We start from the raw sequence: 16,827 nt of genomic DNA, 5'->3' as shown, positions 1-16,827 counted from the left end.
AAAGTTTACCGCCCCTTCATGACCCAGCCATGTTTTGCGACACGGCGCTGCGTTACTATAACTGACAATTGCGTGGTCAATGCTACACTGTATCCAAATAAAATGATGTCCTTTTCCCCACAAATAGAGCTTTCTTTTGGTGGTATTTGATCACCTCTGCATTTTTTTTTTTATTAATTTTTTTGCGCTATAAATAAAAAAAGAGCGAAAAGTTTGAAAAAAAAAATTTTTTTTACTTTCTGCTATAATATATATCCCCCAAAAATAAATAAAAAGTGTAGGCCGATATATATTTGTCTACATGTTTTTGGTAAAAAAAGAAAATCGCAATAGGCCAGTGATGGCGAACCTTGGCACTTGAGCATCATGGGAAATGTAGTTCCAAAACATCTGGGGTGCCAAGGTTCGCCATCACTGCAATAGGCTATAAAACATATCTTAGCCCTTGTACACACGGTCGGAGATTCCGACGGAATGTTTCCTATCGGAGCGTTTTGTCGAATATTCCGACTGTGTGTGGTCTGCATCAGACTGTTTCCGTCGGAATATCCGACGGACAAACTTTTCCAACTTGCCGGTAAAATTTTCCGACAAAATGCTCCGATCGGACATACTCCGATCATGTGTAGCCTACTCCGACGGACAAAGTGCCACGCATGCTCAGATCAAATTCCTAGACCAAAGCTATTGGCTACTAGCCTGAACGTAGTCCCGTCGTAACGAAATAACGTCATCACATTATGTCCAATGGGATTTTCCGACAACCTAGTCCGACCGTGTGTATGCAACATCACTTCCGGACCTCTTCCGGAATTAATCCGTCGGAATTACTCCGATGGATTTGGTTGTCGGAATTTCCGACCGTGTGTACAAGGGCTAAGAAAAAAATTGTAAAAAATACAACTTTCTTAATAAATTTAGGCAAATTTTTGGTAAAAATTTTCTTTACAGCTGAAGCTGCTCTGTGAGTGCCGGGCGCCGGATCTCCACCAGGAACCTGACGATTATCAGGCAGAGACACAGAACGGGACTCTATGTAAACGATGCAAAGTTCCATTCTGACAAGGAATAAAATTCATCACTTCCCTTACTAATAGCATTGGATATATTTTATAGCAGAAAGTAAAGCATATTGGAATTTTTTTTTTCAAAATTGTTAATCTTTTTTTGTTTATAGCACACAAAGTAAAAAATCCAGGGGTGATCAAATACCACCAAAAGAAAGCTCTATTTGTTGGAAAAAATGACACAAAGATTATTTGGGTACAGCGTTGCATGACCGCGTAATTGTCAGTTAAAGTAACGCAGTGCCATATCACAAAAAATGGCCTAATCATAAAGTGGGGGGGGGGGTAAATCTTCTGGAGGTCAATTGGTTAAGCAAGCTGATCCAGTTGATAAATACATTTTTTTTAAAAAAATGAAAAAAGCAAGCTGATCCAGTATTCAGTTAGGCATATTGGTATTTCTAGAATTATAGTTATTATAATCTCTTTTTTTTTGGAAGGTTTTGGTCCTTACAGAAACTATCTTGTGAATTCCAGCTGGGAAGCAGTAAAGGTAAGTTTGGGTACCTCCTGACACACTATAACAAGTTACAGCACGGAATTATTTTTGTTAAAGTTACATAAAATTATTTTGGTACTATTGGGATATATACCCAATTGGAGAAAACCTTAAAGTGGTGTTGCCACCAAAAAATAAAAAATAGTTTTAAATTCTTAAAAAAATAAAAAAATAAATAAGAATTGGAAAAAATAATAATTTTTTACTCACCTCTAAATGCCTGTTGCTAGGGGTCCCTCGTAGTCTGCCTTCTTCCTTGCCCGGGCTGGTGACATCACTTCCCCTCGTGGCGCACAGTCATCTGGGACCTGTCACGTGTCCCAGATGACTGCTGCGTATCACGGCGCCCTGCGCTGCTCGCGCATGTGCAGTGGGTGCCCGGCTGTGAAGCCACAGCCGGGTGCCCACAGTAAGAATGAGGGTGCCGCGAGCGGAGCGGGGAACGAGGGGGGGGGGGGGCTTCATTGCCGCGCATCACTGGACCCTGGGACAGGTAAGTGTCCGATTATTAAAAGTCAGCAGCTGCAGTATTTGTATTGTATTTTTTTTTTTAGGGGGCACCCCACTTTAAAGTGGTTGTAAACCCTTCATATACCCAATGAAGTGACTGGCCTCAGGGGATGCTTATAGATGAAACAAATCCTCCTCCATAAGTTGTACCTGTTTATCTGCAGTCTCCCCCCCCCCCCCTTCACACAGCACACAGGAACAGAGCTGAGGCTGTCAATCACAGGCTGTGTGCTGGAGCTCCCTCCCATCACAATTTTTCTCATGGTGTCAGGAAAACTTGTCAGAAGTGACTCATGTTGATCGCAGAGTAACAAAGCAGCAGCCAGAAATGAAATGTTGTGCTCTTAATTGGGACAAGAGAGGTATGCTTTGTTCATATTTCATGTCTGAGGTTTACAACCACTTTAACCACTTCAATACCCGCCCATTGTCATATGACGTCTGCAGATGGGATCTCCCATCCTGGGCAGGTGTCGTATGACGTCCTCGGCTTTCCGGCAGTATAGGGGGCGCACTCGCACCGCTGTGTCACCGAGGAGTCCATACACTTGCCTGGCGGCCGCAATGTCCACCGGGCACCCGCGATCCATTGTGACAGAGCAGGAATGTGGATCTGTGTGTTTAAACAACGTGGTAAACACACACACATCCACATCCTGTCAGGGGAAATGAGACAGAACCTGTGTTCCTGCTATATAAGAACACTGATCGGTCTCCTCCCCAAGTCAGTCCCATCCCCCCCACAGTTAGAATCACTCCCTAGGTAACACATTTAACCCCTTGATCGCCCCCTAGTGTTAACCCCTTCCCTGCCAGTTATACAGTAATCAGTGCATATTTATAGCACTGATCACTGTATAGATGTCAGTGGTCCCAAAATAGTGTCAAAAGTATCCAATCTATCCGCCGCAATGTCACAGTCATGATAAAAATTGCAGATCACCGCCATTACTAGTAAAAAGAATAAATAATAATAAAAATGCCATAAATCAATAATCTATTTTGTAGGCACTATAACTTTTGCGCAAACCAATCAATAAACGCTTATTGTGATTTTCTGTTTTACCAAAAATATGAAGAAGAATACATATCAGCCTAAACTGAGGGAAAAAATCGTTAAAAAAAAAAAAAATTGGGATATTTATTAAAGCAATAAAATTAAATAAAAAACGCAGAGATGATCAAATGCCACCAAAAGAAAGCTCTATTTGTGGGGATAAAAATGATACAAATTTCGTTTGGGTACAGTGTTGCACGACCGCGCAATTGTCATTTAAAATGTTACATCGCTGAAAGCTGAAAATTGGCCTGGGCGGGAAGGGGGTGAAAATGCCCGGTATTGAAGTGGTTAAGGGCCGGTTCACACCAGGAATCACACAGGAACGCGCGCGCAGTCATGTGTGATTCCTGTGCGATTTGAGTGCAGTGCGTTTTTAGCCCATTCATTTGAATGAGCTGAAATCACACTGCATTGTTCCAAAAGTAGCGCATGCACTATTTTTTTTTTTTTTTTTTTTTTTAATAACTAACAATTAAAAAAAAAATTTTTTTTTAAATTAAAAGTGAAAAACAGGTAACATACAGTGGACATCACACAAGGCCAACAACGGCCCCTACTTTTAAAAACACACTGCAACAGGGTCCCATGGTATTTTGGTATCGTGCGATTCCCTGCAGACAAATTCACTGTGTTTGCTATCTGCGTTTGGACTGTTGTTACTTATACACTGGCGCCCGCTGCAGATCGCAAACACAGCGCATTGTGAATGCAATACAGGGAACTCAGGTTTCCTGCACCGCATGCCAGCATGAACGGGGCACTTAGTGTCATTCGAAGGCTCCTTCTAGATGGCGTGGACTCCGTCCCAATCAACAGGTGGTCCCCTGCCGATCGGAGCAGAGCGCTTGGATGACAGGACCATGTACGCTCAGTTTCTGTAGAGCGGACACGGGCAGAGCCTGCTCTGCTCTATGGTTGGCTGAGCGTACACGGACCTGTCATCCTCCCGCTCAGCTCGGATCAGCAGGAGATCACCTACCTCCAGGTCCAATCCGGTCTGCTAAATAAAACAGAAGGGGGATCGAATAGAAGGGTAGTTGGGTGGATTGAATCTGAGGGTAGTTGGGTGTAAATGGACAGCGACGTACACACCGACTACCCTACGATTCGACCCACCCAACTTCCCTTCGATTTAATTCCTCTTCCGTTTTTTTTATTGAACAGACCAGGTCGGGCCCCGGAGGTGGGCGGGTATAAACAGGCACAAGTCGCTTTACACCCGCCTGTCCATAGAGTTGAACGGACCATCCGATCAGGTCCACCTGAAAAACTGACAGGAGGACCTGATCAGACCCGCCGTTTGAAAGGGGCCTAATGCCGCGTACACAGGGTCGGACTTTGTCAGAAAAGGTCAGACCGAATAATTTCATCGGATATTCCAATCGTGTGTGGGGCTTTATCTGACATTCTTTTTCAAAAATTCAGACGGACCTAGAAATAGAATTTTTTTTAAATCTTTCCGACGGAATCAATTCCTATGGGGAAAACCGTTTGTCTGTATGCTAGTCCGACAGACCAAAAACAACGCAAGGGCAACTATTGGCTACTGGCTATTGAACTTCCTTTTTCTAGTCCCGTCATATGTCATCGCGTTCTAAACGAACAGATTTTTGTGTGATTGTGTGTAGGCAGGTCCGTTTCAGTGAAACTCCGTCGGAAAGACCGTCAGAGTTTATTCTGATGGAAAAAACGGTCGTGTGTACGTGGCATAAGAATTCTCTATTCTTAAGAAAGAGCAGCCATTTAGTAGGTGTTCTAGAAAAACAATGGCCAATCCATTTTACTCTGACTGCATAATTCTTAAATCTTTTACCACATATAGATATTAACCACTTCAGGATGGCAATATGTATATATACACTGTACTTTGCGGCTTTAAAGTGGTTTTACTGGGGGTTATGGCTGATTTTATTATTGTATTGCTGTCTCATGAAAGCACTCCGAGCAGGTTGTGAGTCGCTGGCTTGCAGAGACAGCCCCCTCCCGCCATCCGTCAGTGTTTCTTGAGCTTACCTTTTGCGCCGGTTCGCCCAAGAGTAACAATCCAATGGTGCGGCTCACTGCTCCCATAGGCGATAAAAGATTAGATCCTCTTAGCCCCTGTACACACGGTCGGACATTCTGCCAACCAAATCCGTTGGATTTTGTCCGACAGATTTTGTCCGACGGATTGTGTCCGAAACTGTTGCATACGCACGGTCGGACCAAGTTGTCAGAAAATCTGATTGTTCAGAACGTGATGACTTTATGTCATTACGACGGGACTACGTTCAGGCTAGTAGCCAATAGTTTTGGTGTAGGAATTTGATCTGAGCATGCGTGGCACTTTGTCCGATCGGAATTCTCTACACATGATCGGAGTATGTCCGATCGGACCAGTTTGTCGGAAAATGTTTCCAACAAGTTGGAAAATTGGGTCCGACGGATATTCAGACGGAATCAGTCCAATGCATACCACACACAGTCGGATTATCTGACAACATGGTCCGATAGGACACATTCCGACAGATTCTCCGACCGTGTGTACAAAGGCTTAGATCGCCTCTATGGTCTTGGAGGACCAGAGCAACATCATGATATCATTTCCGGTCCAGGCTGGAGGTAAATAATATTTTTTTTAAGCAAAAGATCAATTTTTTTTTGATCTTTTGCTTTAAAAAAAAAAGATTATTTACTTCCAGCCTGGACCGGAAATGACATCATGATGTTGCTCCAGTCCTCCAAGGCCATAGAGGCGATCTAAGAGGATCTGCTCTTTAATCGCCTATGGGATCAGTCATCCGCACCATTGGATTGTTACTCTCAGGCAAACCCTGAGATCGCCTCTATGGCCTCGGAGGATCTTTTTTTTTTTTGGATCTTTTGCTTTTAAAGGTAAATGAGCTATCTGAGGTCTTTTTGACCCAAAATCTCTCAGTAAAGAGGTCTTGTCATCCTTATTTCTTTTACAAGGGATGTTTACATTCCTTTTAATAGGAATAAAAGTAATAAAAATAAAAGAATAAAAGAGACAGTGTAAGAAAAAAAAAATTAAATACATTTTAAAAAGGAACGAATGGGAATGGCGTTCTTGTACTTTTTCCACATCAGTTACGCTGTTCCCTTTACGCTGTGGTTGCACCGGCGCCCAGGGCTGATCCTGGGAGGCTTAGGTGCAGAGTCTTCCCCTCCCTCCTCCTCCTCTTGTGTACCTCACACACTGCAATGTTAGGCGGCTGGCCACTGTAACAAAGTCCCTCCTCCTAGACCCGCTCTTGCAATAGGCGGAATTCAACTTCCCAGCATTGGATCAGTGTTCTGCCTATCACAGAAGCCGGTCCAGAAGCCGGGACATTGTTACAGTGGCCGGCCCCTGAACGTTGCAGACCCAAGCTCCATGTGTGATCCAGGCACAAGTAAGTCTGTATTTCATGGGCACAGTGAGTCTGCATTTCATGGGCGCATTGAGTCTGCATTCCATGGGCATAAGTGAGTCTGCATTACATGGGCATGCACAGTGAGTCTGCATTACATGGGCACGTGTAGTCTGCAATGATGGGCACAGTGAATCTGCAATGATGAGTACAGTGAGGCTGAAATGATGGACACAGTGAGGCTGCTATGATGGGCACAGTGAATCTGCATTTCATATGCACAGTAAGTCTGCAATGATGGGCACAGTGAGACTGTAATGATGGGCACAGTGATGCTGCAATGATGGGTACAGTGAATCTGCATTTCATGGGCACAGTAAGCCTTCAATGATGGGCACAGTGAGTCTGCAATGATGGGCACAGTGAGGCTACAATGATGGCACAGTGAGTTTGCAATGATGGGCACAGTGAGTCTGCATTAATGGGCACAGTGAGGCTGCATTGATGGGTACAGTTAGTCTGCAATGATGGGCACAATGAGACTGCAATGATGGGCACAGTGAGTCTGCAATGATGAGCACAGGTAGGTCTGCATTGATGGACATGGTGAGGCTGCATTGATGGGTACAGTTAGTCTGCAATGATGGGAAAAGTGAGGCTGCAATGATGGGCACAGTGAATCTGCAATGATGGTCAAAGTGAGGCTGCATTGCATGGGCACAGGGGGAGTCTGCATTTGATGAGCACAGTGAGACTGCAATGATAGGCACAGTGAGGCTGCAATGTTGGGCACAGTGGGGCTGCATTTCATGGGTACAGTAAGTCTGCAATGATGGGCACAGTGAGTCTGCAATGATGAGCACAGGTGGGTCTGCATTCATGGGCACAGGGGAGTCTACATTCATGGGCACAGGGGAGTCTGCATTTCATGGGCACAGTGAGGCTGCAATGATGAGCACACTGAGGCTGCATTGAATGGCACAAGTGAGTCTGCATTTCATGGGCACAAGTGAGTCTGCATTCCATGCGGAAAGTGAGTCTGGAATGATTGGCACAGTGAGTCTGCATTTCATGGGTCTCCATTGCATGGGCACGATGAGTCTGCAATAATGGGCACGATAAGGCTGCAATGATGGGCACAATGAGTCTGCAATGATGGGCACAGCAAGTCTGCATTGATGGGCAAAGTGAGTCTGCATTGATGGGCACAGTGAGTCTGCATTGATGAGCACAGTAATTCTGCAATAATGGGTACAGTGAGGCTGCAATGATGGGCACAGGTGAGTCTGCATTTCATGGACACAGTGAGTCTGCAATGATGGGCACAGTGAGGCTGCAATGATGGGAACAGTGAGACTGCATTGATGAACATAGTGAGGCTGCATTGATGGGCACAGTGAGGTTGTACTGCATGGGCACAGGTGAGTCTGTATTTCATGGGCACAGTGAGTCTGCGTTGATGGACACACTAAGTCTGCAATGATGGGCACAGTGAGTATGCATTGATTGACACAGTGAGGCTGCATTCATGGGCAGAGGGGAGTCTGCATTCATGTGCACAGGTGAGTCTGCATTTCATGGGCACAGTGAGGCTGCAATGATGGACACACTGAGGCTGCATTGAATGGCACAAGTGAGTCTGCATTTCATGGGCACAGGGAATCTGCATTTCATGGGCACAGGTGAGTCTGCAATGATGGGCACAGTGAGGCTGCATTGATGGGCACAGTGAGGCTGCATTCATGGGTAGAGGGGTATCTGCTTTCATGTGCACAGGTGAGTCTGCATTTCATGGGCACAGTGAGGCTGCAATGATAGACACACTGAGGCTGCATTGAATGTCACAAGTGAGTCTGCATTTAATGGGCAAAGTGAGTCGGCATTTCATGGGCACAGTAAGTCTGCATTTCATGGGCACAGGGAATCTGCATTTCATGGGCACAGTAAGTCTGTAATGATGGGTGCAGTGAGACTGCAATGATGGGCACAGTGAGGCTGTATTTGAGAACTAGAAAGAGGAGCTTGTTTGCACCCCCAGCTATCGAGAGGTTCAGTAAGTTTATTTTATAAACTGTTTTTTTTTTCAGGAACTGGCAAAGCTTGGTCTTGGTGATGATGTCCATCTTGAGATCCTGGAACTTCCTGTGAAATATACTGAGGTGGAGAAGAGGATCAGGAAGATATGGGCAGAGCTACAACCTAAGGTTATTTTAGGATATTTTAACCAATTGACCTCCGGAAGATTTACCCCCCCTTCATGACCACTTGACCAGTCTCAGACCTTTTTTGCGATACAGCACTGCGTTACTTTAATTGACAATTGTGGGGTCGAGCGAAATAAAATGTATACCCTTCTTCCCCCACAAATAGAGCTTTCTTTTGGTGATATTTGATCACCACTGCGTTTTTTATTTTTTGCGCTATAAACAAAAACTGACCGAAAATTAAAAAAACAAAAAAACAAAACAATATTATTTACGTTTTACTATCCAATAAAAAAAATTGAAAAAAACAAACAAATTTCTTCTTAAATTAAGATAAGTATGTATTCTGCTACATAAATCCCAATATGCGTATACTGATTTTTTTGCGCAAAAGTTATAGCCTCTACAGACTCTGGGATATATATTTATTTATTTACATTTTTTTACTAGTAATAGAGGCGATCAGCAATAGCGAGGCTGCGATATTGCGGTGGACAATAACTGACACTTTTGACACTTTGCGGGAACCAGTGACATTAATACAATGATTAGTGCTAAAAAAATATACACTGTCACTGTACTAATGACACTAGCTGGGAAGGGATTAAACATCAGGGGTGGTCAAAGGGGTTCAAATAGTGCCTAACCAGCGTTTTACTATATTGTGTCAGGTGCTTTTACTATGGAAAGAGATGGGATTTAATCCCCGCTTTGCAGAGACACAAGCTCCACCCCCCCATTAGAACGCCAATCTGCCTTGTTTACATTGGCAGATTGCAGTCCTGCTTCTCTCCCCGATGATCGGCGGGTGCCGGCGGACATCAAGTACCCGACATCTGCCGATCGGCTTCTGCTGTGCATAGTGTCGGATTTACGTGATCTGGCGCACAGGTGCCGCCCTGTAGCAGTTAAACTGATTTAGGGAGGATGGGAAGTGGTTAAAGGGCAACTAAGGGCACCTGTATTTCGGTCTATACAAGTACCAAATACAGTTACTTTGTAATGTACAAGCCTTGCTAAGTAAATAAAATAAAAATATTTTCTCTATCGTACATCACAGGACACAGAACAAGCTATAAATCATGACTACTTGGTTAATGCGCCACCTACAGGTGATTGGACACTGGTAAAAAAAAATCCTTCCTATATAACTCCTCCCATGCAGGAAGTACCTCTATTTTTTGCCAATGTCCTTAGGGCGGCACAGTGGTGTAGTGCAGTGGCGTAACTAGAACCTTCAGGGCCCCGATGCAAGAAACCATGAAGGGCCCCCCTGAACCCCAGCCAGGGCCCTTCCCTCTGAGTCCAGCGGTGGAACTCCAGGGCGTGGTCACAGGTATGACCTTTGTGAGCCCTGTAGTTCCACCACTGGTATCAGTAGTTTTATTTTTTTTATTTTTTTTTTAGGTGCCCCATTGGGGGACTGTCCCTAGGCAGGATGGGGTCCCCATCCCCAGAAGAGATGAGGTCCTTTTCTCTAGGGCAGATGAAGTTACTGCCCCCAGGTGAGAAGGGGTCCCTGTCCCCAGGGGAGGTGGGGGTCCCTGTCCCCACGTGAGAAGGGGTCCCTGTCCCCAGGGGGAGATGGAGGGGGTATGTAATGGTGTGTGGGGGATGGGGTCCTCTCACTCACCATGACCAAGCTGCAGGCCGCGCACTTATCCATGTTGGCCTGGGCTCCATCCAGTGTGCTGGACGGGCGATCAGCCTGCAGTGTCCTCCGGGGGGCTCTCATAGGGCTGCACTGCATCTGTGTGCTTAAAGTTTGTTTACCCGGGAGAAGTATGCAGTGCAGTGTGGGCCGGACTCAGGGGGGGGGTGGGACTCTGGCTGGGGAGAACAGACATCGGAGGAGCAGGAGAGGGGTACTCTGAGGAGCCGGCCGAGGACACAGGTCATGCGGGGAATGCACAACTAAAGAGCAGCCAGGGCGATAGTTGAGCATGGAGCTCTGCTAGTCACCCTCCACCTCCAGCCACCCGTGTGCATGGTGCACTGGTACCCCTAGCTGCCTATGCTGCTGCCGGCCATATGTAGAGGGGGCTGCATGGGCCCCCTGCATCACAGGGCCCAGTTGCGGTCGCGACTGTTGCACCCCCTATAGTTATGCCCCTGGTGTAGTGGTTAGCACTCTCACCTAGCAGTAAAAAGGGTTGCTGGTTCGAATCCCAACCACGACACTACCTGCCTGGAGTTTGCATGTTCTGCCTGTGCCTGTGTGGGTTTCCTCCAGGTGCTCCGGTTTCATCCCACACTCCAAAGACATGCAGGTAGGTTAATTGGCTTCTGTCCAAAAAAAATAAATAAATTGTCCCTAGTATATGAATTGGGACCTTGGAATGTGGGCTCCTTGAGGGTTGGGACCGATGTGAGTGGGCAATGTTCATGGATATGGACAATTGTAGACACTCACTCAGGTTGAACTGGATGGACTTGTGTCTTTATTCAACCTTACTAATTATGTAACTATGTAAGGTGATGGAGATGGTGATTGATCCGCAGCTCTGCACAAACGCTAACATGTGCTCAGATGATTCCAGACTGGGAGTGAGGGTTTGGTATCATCCAAATCTGTTCCTTTGGCTATTGCACTTAAAGTGGAGGGCCACCCTGAAAACAAAAAAAATATTAAAAATTACAAAAAAATATAAAAAAAAAAAAATGAAAATTTTTTTTTTTTTTTACTTACCAGAAATGCCTGTTGCTAGGCACTTTCTCCTAATCTTCCTCTTCCTCCTCCGCGGAGATCTTCTGTCTTCTGTCTTCGTCGCGGCGTCTTCTGGGTAACGAGTCGCGCTGTGTTCTGGGAACTGTGTGTTCCAGAACACAGCACGTCCCATTCAGAAAGCGCTGCGGGACTCGCGCATGCGCAGTAGCTGCGGGACTCGCGCATGCGCAGTAGGAAACGGGCAGTGAAGCCGTAAGACTCCACTGCCTGTTTCCCTTACAAGGAATGGCAGCACCGGGACCCGAGAGCCGAGGGACGGGTCGGCCTCGGGCGGCCGACATCGCGGGCACCCTGGACAGGTGAGTGTGTTGATTAAGTCAGCAGCTGCAGTGTTTGCAGCTGCTGACTTTTTTTTTTTTTTTTTGTATAACCGGCCCTCCTCTTTAAATTGATGGTACCTGGACCCTACTGTGATAGAAGTCTGGAAACGGAGACAGCCTGTAATGTGACCATGCAGCGTTGGACCCTGCGAATTTGAAACCCTGTGCATAAACAACCAAGGTTTTTCTGGGAGAGTGCTTTACGGGTCCAGGGCAGCGGACCCCATGAAGAAGGCTCTAGTCCCGGAAGAGCCTCAGAGGCATTTCCCACTGTGATGGGTGAAGATTGGATCCTGATCTTCTCATGGACAGACCCTGCAGTGAGATTGGTGGGTGCCCAAGTAGCCTGCTGATATCCATTTACATACCTTCCAACTTTTCGAGATGGGAACAAGTGACACCTATTGGCAAAAGTGTGTAGGCATAGGAAACACCCCCTTAAAGGGGAATTAAACAGAAAAAGATTAGTTATACCCACGAGTGCTTTTTTACCACTACTATTCCTGCATATTGGCTTTTGAAATTTATAAATGCAGTAATTTAGAAATTGGCTGAAAGGTTTAGCACTGGGAAACACTTTTTGAAAGATTAACCACTTCAGCCCCGGAAGGATTTACCCCCTTCCTGACCAGAAAACCTTTTGTTATTTGCGATTTGGCACTGCGTCGCTTTAACTGACAATTGCGCGGTCAAGCGACTTTGTACCCAAACAAAATTAACGACCTTTTTTTTCCCACAAATAGAGCTTTTTTTTGCACTATACACAAAAATCGAACGACAATTTTGAAAAAAAAAAAAAAACAACAATTTTTTTTACTTCTTGCTATAACAAATATCCCCAAAGAAATATATAAAAAAAAAACACAAAATTTCTTCTTCAGTTTAGGCCGATATATATTCTACATATTTTTCCCTGGGACGTGGCTCCCAAACAAAATTGGCGTCCTTTTTTTCCCACAAATAGAGCTTTCTTTTGATAGTATCTGACCACCCCTGCGGTTTTTATTTTTTCAGCGCTATAAACAAAAAAATTGCGACAATTTTGAAAAAAAGCATTATTTTTAACTTTTTGCTATAATAAATATCCCCCAAAAATATATAAAAAAAACATTTTTTTCCTCAGTTTAGGAGGATACATATTCTTTTACATATTTTTGGTTAAAAAAAAAATCGCAATAAGCATTTATTGATTGGTTTGCACAAAAGTCATAGCGTCTACAAAATAGGGGATAGTTTATGGCATTTTTATTAATAATTTTTTTTTTACTAGTAATGATCAGCGTTTTTTATCGTGACTGCGACATTATGGTGGACACATCGGACAATTTTGACACATTTTTTTTTTTTAAATTGCATTGATTACTGTAAAAATATCACTGGTAGTGAAGGGGTTAACCACTAGTGGGGCGGGGTTAAGTGTGTCCTAGGGGAGTGTTTCTAACTGACTGGAGGATGGGCTTGTATGACCTGCACACTGATCGCTGCTCCCCATGGCAGGGAACAGACGATCAGTGTCCTGACATTAGGAAGAACGGGGAGATGCTGTTTACATCGGCATCTCCCCATTCTTGAGCTCTGTGACACGATCGTGGGTATCCCGTGGGCACGGTCACGGAGCTCGCGTCAGGCGCGCGCATATGGTGGAAATTTCAACATAACGTACAGGTACGTTACTTTGCCCAGCCGTGCCATTCTGCCGGCTTATATATGCCGACAGCGGTTCGGCAAGTGGTTAAAAAGTGCATTTTATATACAACTATATAGATCAGACCAAAATGAGGGACAAATGAGGAGGAAAGAGGGACTTTGTTCCCGAATCAGGGACAGTCCCTCGAAATCAGAGCCTGAGCCAAATTGTCCTTCATTCGTGCTTCACGCGCTCCGCTTCCAAACACTGCAGCTCACAGTGGGAGGGTTTCAATAACAGAGGCAGTGCTGTCCATCCAGAAACCAATGAAAAGAACTAGGTGTGACCAGGTGATGGTTGATAAATTACAATGTTCAAAGCCACGCCCCGCTCATCATTTTTTTAAATCTCCCTGTTGTGCAAGCAGGCTGCTAGGACCCTGAACGTAGGGACTCCCCCCCCAATGGGACTAGAAGCTGAACCTGAGCTAGCTAGTAAGTCCATCTGACCAATTTTCCATTTACTTATGACCTGCCATGCTCACAAATTCCACATAAGTAAAGGAGGAAGGGGAATGCCTTTATGTCAATCACCCGCAGGCAGCAGAAACCGAGGTATCTCTATTCCAATCACCTGCGTGCTCTAGTGTAGAGGAGACAGGAGATGATGTTGGAAAAAAGGTGCCGTAGGTCCCTAAGAAGCTAGATGATACCGCTCCTGGTTCCACAAGTGCAGAACCCTCAAGTCTTTGCTGGCATAAAAAGGGCCGTCAGGCAACCTCACACAGACACTGAACGCTCAGGCTTACACTCAACGGCTACTTTATTAGCTACACATGTTCAATTGCTTGGCGACACAAATTGCTAATCAGCCAACTACATGGCAGTAACTCAGTGCATTTAGGCATCTAGACGTGGGTGATGACGACTTGCTGAAGTTCAAACCGAGCATCAGAATGGGGAAGAAAGGGGACTTAAGTTACTTTGAACGTAGCATGGTTGTTGGTGCCAGATGGGCCGGTCTGAGTATTTAAAAAAAATGCTGATCTACAGGGCGGCACAGTGGTGTAGTGGTTAGCACTCTCAGCTAGCAGTAAAAATGGTCGCTAGTTTGAATCCCAACCACGACACTACCTGCCTGGAGTTTGCATGTTCTCCCTGTGCCTGCGTGGGTTTCCTCCGGGTACTCCAGTTTCCTCCCACACTCCAAAGACATGCAGGTAGGTTAATTGGCTTCTGTCCCAAATTGGCCCTAGTACAGGTCCTTCTCAAAAAATTAGCATATTGTGATAAAGTTCATTATTTTCTGTAATGTACTGAAATGAATGAATGAATGAAATACAGGAGGTTTTGGTTGCGGGCTTATGATTTGGGTGTAAGATAAGAAGCTCTGTCTTTGATTGGTTCAGCTGGAGGGAGTTGGTGGTCATCCAGTCCTCTATTGATTTGAGGCAGTTTTCAAGTTGTTGTTGGTGATCTTTTTTTCCATTGATCCGGAAATAAAGTTGCGTGTCGTCAGCGTAAGAGTGGAAGCAGAGATCTGAGCATCTGATGATTTGAAGTAGTGGGCGAATGTAAATGTTGAAGAGAACGGGTGACAACGGAGAGCCTTGAGGGACTCCGCAGGTGACTGCCCGAGTTTCGGAGAGGAATTTTCCTAGTTTCACTGTCTGTGACCGATTTCCTAGGAAGGACGCGAACCAATGGAGATCTATGTCTTGGACTCCGGCTACTTCTGTGAGGCAGACGAGTAGAGTATTGTGATCTAGTGTATCAAACGCTGCACTTAGGTCTAGCAGTACGAGGAGACACGGCTCTCCGTCATCTGCTGCTTCGAGGGCGTCATCCCAAATCTTGAGGAGAGCTGTTTCTGTTCCATGACCCGGGCGGAAGCCTGATTGCAGCGGGTCCAGGAGTTTGTGAGTATCCAGGTGAAGTTGTAGCTGATGTACTACAGCTTTCTCCATGATCTTAGAAATGGTGTTGAGGCTTGTAATCGGCCTACGGTTGTTTGGATCCTGAGGGTCCAGGTTTGGTTTCTTGAGTAGAGGTTTGACGATGCCTTGTTTGAGGATGCTGGGAACAATCCCTTCGTGGAATGATCGGTTTATGAGGTGGGTTATGGTTGGAGCCACGATGTCGGAGCATTCTTTCAGTAGTTTTGTGGGGATGATGTCAATAGGTGAGGTACTGTCACGCAGTTTATTAATGATGTTTTTTGCGGTGTCTACGGTAATTGGGGATAGTGAAAATTTTGGCGGTTGCGGTATGTTGGTGCGGACATCCTCTTTATGTATTTGCTGGCTGAGGTTGGATGTTTTCTTCTGACAAATTGTTTCCCTGATGGTTTTGACTTTATCGATGAAAAAATCCGACAGTTTGTCACAGTAATCCTGGGATTCGCTTTCTGGGGGTTCTAGGCACACCGGATTCATTGATTGATTAACCAGTTTAAACAGTTCCCGTGGTTGGTTTGCGGCCGTTGAGATTGTATATGAGAAGTGGTCCTTTTTGGCTTTGAAGATTGCTTTCCGATAATTCTCTGTCAGACCTTTGTAGTTAAATAGGTTTTTCTCGTGGGATTTCTTCTCCATGTTCTTTCCGCTCTTCTGCGTTCTTGCTTTAGTACGGAGAGGGAGCTATTAAACCATCCAGCATTTTTCTTCCTGATGAGAGCCCTGCGTTTTGGTGCTACCGAGTCTGCTGATTGCAGTAATGCCTTGTTCAGTGAGTTGAGTGTTTCCTCCGTAGAGTGGTTTAAGGTTATTGTAGATATTTTTTTGGACAGAGTGGTTTTGAAGGCTTCGGAGTACAGTTTTTTAATGCGATCTGGTCCAGTGCGTTGTTACAGGTTTCCGTTTTGCGTTGGTGATGTTGGTAGCGATTTTGCATTTGATGGCGTGGTGATCCGTCCATGGCAGAGTTATGTTGTCGAGTATGTTGACGTCGATGTTCTGTTTGAAAATGAGGTCCAGGGTGTGTCCTGACCCATGCGTGGGAGTCTTTATCAGTTGCTGTAGACCCAGTTCTTCTAGTTGATTAATGCAGGCAGTCGCGATGGGGTCTTTAGGCTCGTTTGCCCAAAGGTTGAAATCTCTGAGTGCCAGGAAATTTTTGAATTTTAGGGTGTGCATTGCAAAGGATTCCGTGAGGGGTGAAAGAAGATTGGACTTTGGTCCCGGTGGTCTGTAGCACAGTAGAATATGAGTGGTGTCATGGGGTGTTGGTTGAAAATGTAGCGTCAGGGTTTCCATAAAAGACACTGGGTTCTGAGATGATGGTTTAGTGAGATCCAGGTGACCTTTAAAGATCACTGCTAGGCCTCCTCCTTTTTTCCCTATCCGGTGTTCGGTTAGGATCCTGTAGTTTTCCGGCACCAATTCGGTGAGGATGGTGTTGGAGTCAGAGGTTAACCAGCTTTCGGTGATGAAGAGGCAGTCTACATTGTTCTCGATGATGA

At 45.3% G+C, this 16,827-nt stretch overlaps 1 protein-coding gene across 1 annotated transcript in view; it reads left to right on the top strand.

Annotated features, from left to right (window-relative positions):
* The window catches only part of LOC143959308 (pyroglutamyl-peptidase 1-like protein), a 72,857-nt gene that overhangs the window by 119 nt on the left and 55,911 nt on the right, over window positions 1-16,827 (top strand). Inside the window, exons 2-3 of the mRNA XM_077467999.1 lie at window positions 1,508-1,560; window positions 8,577-8,693. Coding sequence (XP_077324125.1) covers window positions 1,508-1,560; window positions 8,577-8,693 — 170 coding nt within the window. The remainder of the gene's footprint in view (window positions 1-1,507; window positions 1,561-8,576; window positions 8,694-16,827) is intronic.

This window comes from Lithobates pipiens, unplaced genomic scaffold, assembly GCF_037356315.1.
Source record: "Lithobates pipiens isolate NorthernLeopardFrog02 unplaced genomic scaffold, aLitPip1_a1.2 Scaffold_7, whole genome shotgun sequence".
In the NCBI taxonomy this organism is placed as follows: domain Eukaryota; kingdom Metazoa; phylum Chordata; class Amphibia; order Anura; family Ranidae; genus Lithobates; species Lithobates pipiens.
This window is presented reverse-complemented; position numbering and strand designations above follow the sequence as displayed.